Here is an 8,162-nt window from a genome sequence, read left to right as displayed (position 1 = left end):
TACCACTTGATATATTTTATTATTAATATATAATTTTTACAATATATTTAAAAACTGGTTCAAACTGAGCTCCCAGAGAAAAGAACTGGCAAGAAAAACTCTGGTCATTGCTCATCAACATGACTATAGAAGATAAGTAGTGAACAATCCTCTAGCCGGAGTTAGTTACAAAATAGAAATCAGCAAAGGAGCATGCAGACTCATTTACAAATAGCAGCATGCAAGCTCATTTTACAGAATAGAAGCATGAACATCTTTTGAATATTTTTACTATTTCAATTTATAATAAAAAATAAATTAACTACTCTTTATTGCAAGAGGATTCAAAGCTTACAATCTTTAATTATAATACATCAAGTTCAAAAGCCTTGTTTAATACATATGGATATCAACAACTTTGATCAATCTTATTTCAAATAACCTAAAAAATCAACATACAAATAAAATTTAATGTTAATGTATTTATTCAACAATCACTTAATTTAAATTCAAAGCATGTTTCACCATCTCCTCAAGCTCTTTCCTCTTATTAATCTCCAATCGTTCACCCTGTATCATGAATAGTAAACTTTTTTGTCAATTTCATTAATCAATTTTATTGAATTGATACTAACAAGACAAATTTCGTTGGCCCAAGAATAATTAACAGTGTCACCAATTTCATCAGTTAAATATATTCAATTAATAATAAAAAGAGAAATTTGGCTCTCATATAATAAGAATAAACAATATTATGAATTTCATTAATCAAAATTATTCAATTAATACTAACCAGACAAGTTTGGTTCTCCCTAGATCATCAATAATAAACAATGTTATGAATTCCATTAATCAAAGTTATTCAATTAATACTAACAAGACAAGTTTGTGGGCAAGCTATAACCTCTGTTTTGGAGCGAATTGTGACCTCAATTGCCTGCTTAGCTGCATCTATCTCCCACGATTGTATTCTCACCACCTCCACCTCCAATTTTATTTCTCTCAAGCACTTCACCACCCTAGCAATGGCGTCCATGTGAGTAGAAGTAGATGATTTTTTCAGGATAACTTGAATGATTGTCTCTTCTAAAATTCTGCTCTCCTCAATCGCTACAACAACTTCTTCACAATCAAAAGCCATCAATGCATTTCTTCCTAAATCTGCTCTTATATTATGGCTAATCACATTACTTAGCTTGTCATTTTGTTGCTCAAGCTCTCCAATGAGAAGAATTTTCTGATTCAGCTCCATCATCGCATTCGACAATGTGGAAATTTTATCAACTTTCTACATACATGAAAAAAGCATTTTTTTTAATTAAAATACAAATGAAGCCTATCGATATTAGAATGGATTTTTGCACATGAATTTCATATTCAGAATGATAAAAACTCTCACGTCACACAATTAAATCCAAAAACAAGAAGTCCCATGTATCAGTTGAAATTGATTTTTATAATGGGTAAAGTACGAAGAGTCTACCTTGGAATTGTGAGGAAGAATAGAACGTAAATCCATAAATAGCTGGCTAAGCTTGCTTCTTCTCTTGCGCTCAGAAATCCTATGAGTAAAAGCATATGCTTCTTCTACCACACCTTCATCCACTTCCCAATTCGACCTGTTTTTGCTACTCTTATACATTCTACTTAGAAAATCGAAGCATTTCTTGATTGATTTCTGATTGATTTTAGATGCCGAATTCAATTGGTCTCCCACGGTAGAGCATTCCTCATACTTCCTGAATGCACTTTTTCCTTTCAATGCAATTTGTGCATGGAGTGGGTCATCAAATACAAGACTAGAGGAGCTTGAAATTTGAGGAATTTCCATGGCTTGATGGCACAACTCGTCAAAAGCTGGAGGAATATGAGATTGTTCAGGTAGCAGCCAAGGAGCAATGAATTCACCATTCCAAAGATTGTTTGTACTAACTAAATCTTCCCCTTCAAGGCCTGGAAAATTGTGCATGGCCGAATAGTCTACACCTTCAAAGATTGGTGGGGATATTTGGAAAATATCATCGCCTATCAAACTAGATGGGCTATCAAAGATCTTTCCAGAATCAGGCTCCATGTTGGTAATGAGTACACAGTTATTTCCCTGGTTTTAAAGGACCATGTGTAGATTTGGAGGAGGGAAGATTCTCCGTGTGGGTCCTCTTCTTTGAAAATTTCAAAACAAACGACGTGGATGGCTAGTTCAGAGCCAAGTGTTTAAAGGGTCAAAGAGAGTGCCAAATAAATCAAATGACATTGAGCCCACCGTCTGGGAATGTGTGGCGGTGAGTATAAAAGACGACGGAATTGACTGAGACTGGCGACTATAGGGGGAAGAAATGTCGTTCTTTGATAACACGTGTGAATAAAATTAATGTGTCGCATTTCTACTAGCAGCTTACAAGTCAAATCAATGATAAGATTTTTTTAGTTGAGGTTTGAATGTTCTCAATTGAAGCTTCAACAGTCATTGGGTTGAAATGCTATTCAAAAAAGGTTGAAAGTATGGATAAGTATGATTGAGATTTTTTTAGTTGAGGTTCGTATGTTCTTAATTGAAGCTTCAGCAGTCACTCATTTGTTATGCTATTCAAAAAAGGTTGAAAGTATGGATAAGCACGGTTGGTCCAGAATCATTGTTGAAGGGGAGCCAAGTCATAGGAAAAAGACTTGGAAGAAACAAAATAGCAAGTGGATGAACAAGTGGGACATAAATCTGCTTGAATGTCCTAACACTAAAGAGGAGATAAAAGAGTGGGTGTCAAAAAAAAATCCAAGAATGCCATGTGGATAAAACTGCTAGGCAGAAAAAAAAGCACACTATAATATTTCATATCACTTAGTTAATTGGTTAACTAATTGCATCATTGTCATTTCATTTTACATTCACAATAAATCTTGTAAGATAAATCAAGTCATTGAAAGAATGAACCAATTTCGTTACCTTTTCCTTTAGTGATCATTTCTAGGAGTAATTGTTTGTTTCAGAGCTCATTCTTGCTTATGTTTATATTTTTTACCATGTCAATAGATATCGGTATTTAAATTGGATTTAAAAATTACTAGCCAATCTTTATAAATATGTGTGAATGGAATGAAAGATTTAGTTAACTTAGAAAATTTTGAGTGTGGAATAAAATATATAATTATTTGTTAAACTTGATTAAAATATTTATTTATGGAGTAAATTTATGCAAATTCCAATCCAGTGATATAGTGTAGAGTACTTTTTACTGTTGGTTGGTTTTAAATATTGTTGATAATTATAGTGTGTGATAAGAAATCATTACATAGTACGAATCTAGGATCCAAAGTTAGCTAAATATTTAGTTGACTATAATCTACAAAAAAAAAAAAATTCAAATATAACTTGAATTTCCATAATTCCATTTTTTTTTGGAACCACCAACACATTGTCAATTAGATCCCTTGAACCTTAAAAAATTGTCCCTAAAACTATTTGGTTTTTTAAATTCAAGTTTCCATTATGGTCACGTATAGTCTTTTTATAGTGATTTAAAATGGAATCAATGGTTCTCCCTTCTAGTCCCTAACAAAGATATTTGATGAAATTTATATCTGTCAATACATGTCTTCACTAAACCTTGTTCTTTGTGAATTTATAGTCAACAACTCATTTTTGAACATTTACATATACTCAAATGATACAAATACAACAATATTACACACCCTTTATATTAATTTTTTATCTAATGAAATTAATTCTTTGATGATTAATACTTTGTGGTTACATTATAGATATTTGACCTCTTAGAAATTATTCTAAGATTTTTTATTTCAATACTCAATAAATAATGAAAAATAATATATTTGAATCATTAGACTTCTTCCTCTATCAAAGAGAAGGTGTACACCCCACATTAAAGAATTAACCTTTATAATATGTTCAACATAAGATATTAAAATTACAATAATATTCATTTTTTTTAATATTAAAAAAATGAATATTATTGTAATTAGAAAAAGTCCGCAAAAAGTTCTTCATATCATCCATTTTGACTACCAGAGTGTTTGAAGCTACAATATTACTTTGTTGTGCATTAAGGTACACATACATAGATTGGGGAGGTACAAATAAACTAGGAAGAGTTTGATCTTGTGTCGGGGCTAATAATTCAAGGAATATAGGCACAAGTGGTCTAGGTGGAAGCTTTCTAGCATCAATTAAGTTATGTTCAACTCAAACTGCAAATCATTTTAATAAAAAATTAAATGTTAGTCTTGTAGTTAAAGTTTGAGAATATTATTCAAAAAGTACATAGAACTTTAGGTGTTTATAGAATTTTTCATTGGAAGACTTTCTAAAACGTATATACTTATTAACAAACATCCTTTAAATATTTTTACTATTTCAAATTACAATAAACAATAAATTAACTACTCTTAATTGCAAGGGAGTTGCTAGGAATCACAATGGTAAGATTGTCTTAGCGGTGGCACTCCCTTTGGGCACCTAGACAAACCACTATGTTGAGGCTCACACAGATTAAATTGGGTTATAGATGGCGGGTAGACAAGGGTTTAACCATGTTTGGTTGGAAAGTGACTCGATGAACATAATCAACTGCATTAACAAACACCAGGAGCCAAGATGGACAATCAGGCATTTGATCGAGTATTGTCATATCATGATTGCCAACCTGGAGGACTTTAAAGCTTCACACACGTATCGGGAAGGGAATGCCCCCACCGATTATATGAAAAATATTGGGGTGGATTATGTGGAGGCTAAATGGTGGACGAAAATGGAAAGTTTCTCATCGAACTTGTGCGAGCTGTCTAGAAGGGACGTCAAATTAAGTGGCCACTCATTACTAATTCATAATGACTGAAAGACGCCAGGATAAATTTTTTTGGTGGAAGGTTTTCTCGACTGCCAATTCTTGCTATTCTAGATGCTTCGCTTGTTTCTAGGTTGGTATGTTGTTGTGTGGTCTGGGTGTGCTTTCCGATTTTATCAGAATTGTGCATTTCATGGGAGGTGATAAGAACAAGATAGAACCCACCTCTTTTGAAAATTGGAAAAGGAACTCTTCGGTTTGGAATGGGATTTTGGACAAAGGATTGGTGTCATATATTGAAAGGTTGAAGGGGTATTCGTCGAATGCCATTGAAGAATTTGTGAATGGATGGGATAATGGTATCCTTAAGGTCTACAACACAAAATTTAGGATTGATGAAGACTTTATTGGTGAAATTACAGGCTTGCAAATGGAGGGAAGGAAGATCTATAGAGAGAGGAAATTTGCAAATGAAGCTATATCCACCTTCTTTGACAAGATGAAGGAGTGGAATAGGGTTAAGAGGATGGCTGATGGTGGCTACAATCAAAAGGATCTTTAGATGCCCTGGGCTGATGTGGCGGAAGAGATCATGCAATACATTACTCTTGATGGTCAGTATGCGAGCATTTTTTCCTATCGCTTTGTCATTTTGAATCACTTCAGATATGATAGGAAAATCTCCTCCCTTTTTTATCTTTTGTCTTCCTTAAAGCATAGTCTGGAGAAACATACTGAGAATGTGGACAACCCGGTCCTCCTTGAGGGCCTTATTCATCTCATTATGAATTATACTAAGGCCCATGAAGTCAACTCATCCCATGTTTTTGAATACCCATGTTTCTTCTTCCAAACTAGAGGTCCAGGTAGTTTATGATACAAATTTAGAAGGGGAAAATAGTGGGCTTGTTAGGGATTGGTAGGATCAAGACTTGTCTGATGATCCCGAGTATTGTCTGACTATAGGTGAGGGTCCCATTCTTACCATTGGGACTGGTAGTAGCAGATTCAATAAGAACCCTAGGTGGGCTTCTAGTAAATACAAAACTTTGGGGACTAAGCCTGCTGACTTTGTCTCTCCTAGACCTAAGAAGCTCAAATCTAGAAAGGGGGGGACACCATTGATAAGGAAAAGGATATTACAATTGAAATCCCCATTAATCTTGATCCTAGGAAATAGGGGAGGTTTGTCATTGACCCTGACTTGGATGATTGTATTTCCCTTGCAGCCAACAGTCAGATGGAGTGCCTCCAAAAAATGGGTATGGAGATTGAAGTCCTTAAAGAGGGTTTTAAGGGTATTGTTGATACTTTTATGGACAATCCAGGACCAAATAAATTGGAAAAATTCCTCCATCTGACCCAGAAAGTGAGCGAGGACATGGACAAGCTAAAATCGAATCATGAAATTAGGATATGGAATTTGGAGGTGAGTGTTGCAGAAATCAAAGGCAGTCTGAAAAATCTGGTTGAGAACAACAAGGCCACCATGAATAATAGTTTGGAAGTTTTGTTGAGGGTCAACAACATGATTGCGGATTATAGGGTTGATCCCATTTCTAGTGTGACACCTTCAGACTCTAAGAAGAAGAAGATTGTGAAGGGTGCAGGTGGTTAGCTGCCTCGATCCCAAACTATGACTGGTCCGTGTACCCATACCAGGAGCAAGAACTAGGAGCAAGATAACTCCAGATTTATCATGGACAAGTTGGAGGATATCAATAGGAAAGTGATTAAGAAGAATGCAAATTTGGTGCATTCTTATCAGTAGGTCTTTGTTTGTGTTGGTCTTAATTGTTGGTGTTTTGTAGATTGTTTTGTGGGCTTGGCCCAATTTCATTTTTCTTTGGCTGTTGGTTTTAGATTTTATTGCTTATCTCTAGGATTTTTGTAAAACTTTTGGGTTTCGGGTCCTTGTAAAACCCGTTTACCTTAATCAAAAACTACTCTTTATTGCAAGAGGATTCAAAACTTGCAATCTTCTAGTAAAATACTTCAAGCTCATCAACCCTATTTTATGCATATAGATGTGAACAACTTTTGATCAACCTTATTTCAAATAACATTAAAAATCAAACATATCGATGATAAAATTTAAATATTGATGTATTTATTCAACAATCACTTAATTTAAACTCAAAGCATGTTTCACCATCTCCTCAAGCTCTTTTCTCTTTTTAATCTCCAATTGTTCTTCCTATTGAACCAAGGGAAAGATGTAGTGAGGATATGATGGTTAGTTTGAGCACAAATAAGCATAAAACATTGAAATAAACTCAATAAACACCATTATACCTTCACAAACCTTCACTTGAAATAGTGTCCTTCTCCAACCTGATTTGATATGCTCTTCTTGATGGATGTGGAATGCTCTCCAAATGCACAACAAGGTTGGAATGATTTGATAGGATTTGGATTAGGATTAGATGGGAATGAATATATTTGGATTTGATGAAGGATCATGAAGACATGATGCGGATATAATAGAAGAAGATAGAGGAAGAAAGGGGCAACATAATATTAGAGGAAGATTCCATGCTTTTTTTTTGTGAGGAAATGAGACTCCAATTTATAGACTAGAGGAGGCCAATGGAGGGCCAATATTGATTTTGGGAAGAAGGGTTGATATTGATTTGAGAGGGAAGACATGGATCAAGATGAATGGGGAGAGTAAAAAGGCGTATAAAATTCCTCGGGTAAAGGAGAGAGGAATTAAAAATTCCAAAATAAAGGATGCATGGGGGATTCAAAGAAATTTGAATTTCCTTGAAAGTCTCAATGTTGATGTGACATGAGTGGAGGAATATAAAATTGGAGAATAATGATAATTATGTTTAAGGAAGAATTAATTAGGCTAAGTGGGGATTAGAAAAAGTGATTTGTATGAATCACATGATTTAAGTTAATTAATTAGAATTAATTAACTAAGAGGAATTTAGAAGACTTAATGATTTGGTTGGCTTTAGAAGAATAGGGAAATAATCAATTTATTTGATAAATTAATTATTGGACTATAGTGACAAGATTGATTAAATTTTATTTAATTAACCTTAAGAACAAGGGGATTAACACAATTAAATTAGTTAATTATGATGATGGGATTAAATGAATTAAACATTAATTATAGGTGTCTACATTTTACCCCTCTTTGATATAGTATCATGATTTTATATCAAAGAAGAGTAAAAAATAGTGGATGATGAGGATAAGGACTAGTATCTTGATGCCCCAGTCATGAGATGAGGAAGAATGATGAGGAAGTAGTGGTATGCCCCCTCGAGAGGACAGGCGGGTTCAAAGAACATGGGTGTGCTCTCGAAATGGATTAGAAGATTAAATAATAAAAGAATGAAAGAATGATGAAAGAGGGAATAAATGAACTGG

The 8,162-nt window shown here is 34.1% G+C and overlaps 1 protein-coding gene across 1 annotated transcript; it reads right to left on the bottom strand.

Moving 5' to 3' along the window:
- Positions 1 to 373: 373 nt before the first annotated feature.
- On the bottom strand, positions 374 to 2,042 carry LOC131073469 (uncharacterized). The gene is made up of 3 exons (XM_058009906.2): positions 1,463 to 2,042; positions 884 to 1,267; positions 374 to 549 (listed from the first exon to the last, which is right to left on the bottom strand). Exons 1-3 carry the CDS (start codon positions 1,946 to 1,948, stop codon positions 478 to 480), a joined length of 942 nt encoding a protein of 313 aa, XP_057865889.2. The 5' UTR covers positions 1,949 to 2,042; the 3' UTR covers positions 374 to 477.
- Between the last annotated feature and the right edge of the window lie 6,120 nt (positions 2,043 to 8,162).

This window comes from Cryptomeria japonica, chromosome 1, assembly GCF_030272615.1.
Source record: "Cryptomeria japonica chromosome 1, Sugi_1.0, whole genome shotgun sequence".
Classification (NCBI taxonomy): domain Eukaryota; kingdom Viridiplantae; phylum Streptophyta; class Pinopsida; order Cupressales; family Cupressaceae; genus Cryptomeria; species Cryptomeria japonica.
The sequence above is the reverse complement of the archived record's forward strand: the minus strand, read 5'-3'. Positions and strand labels throughout refer to the sequence as shown.

Bases quoted from the DNA above. Each gene is read 5' to 3' on its own strand.
- LOC131073469 (XM_058009906.2), bottom strand. From the start codon at position 1,948: ATGCACAATTTTCCAGGCCTTGAAGGGGAAGATTTAGTTAGTACAAAC. The intron at 1,268-1,462 runs GTAGACTCTTCG...TCATGTATGTAG, and splicing joins TTCTTCCTCACAATTCCAAG to AAAGTTGATAAAATTTCCAC. The intron at 550-883 runs GTTATAGCTTGC...TTCATGATACAG, and splicing joins CAATTCGCTCCAAAACAGAG to GGTGAACGATTGGAGATTAA.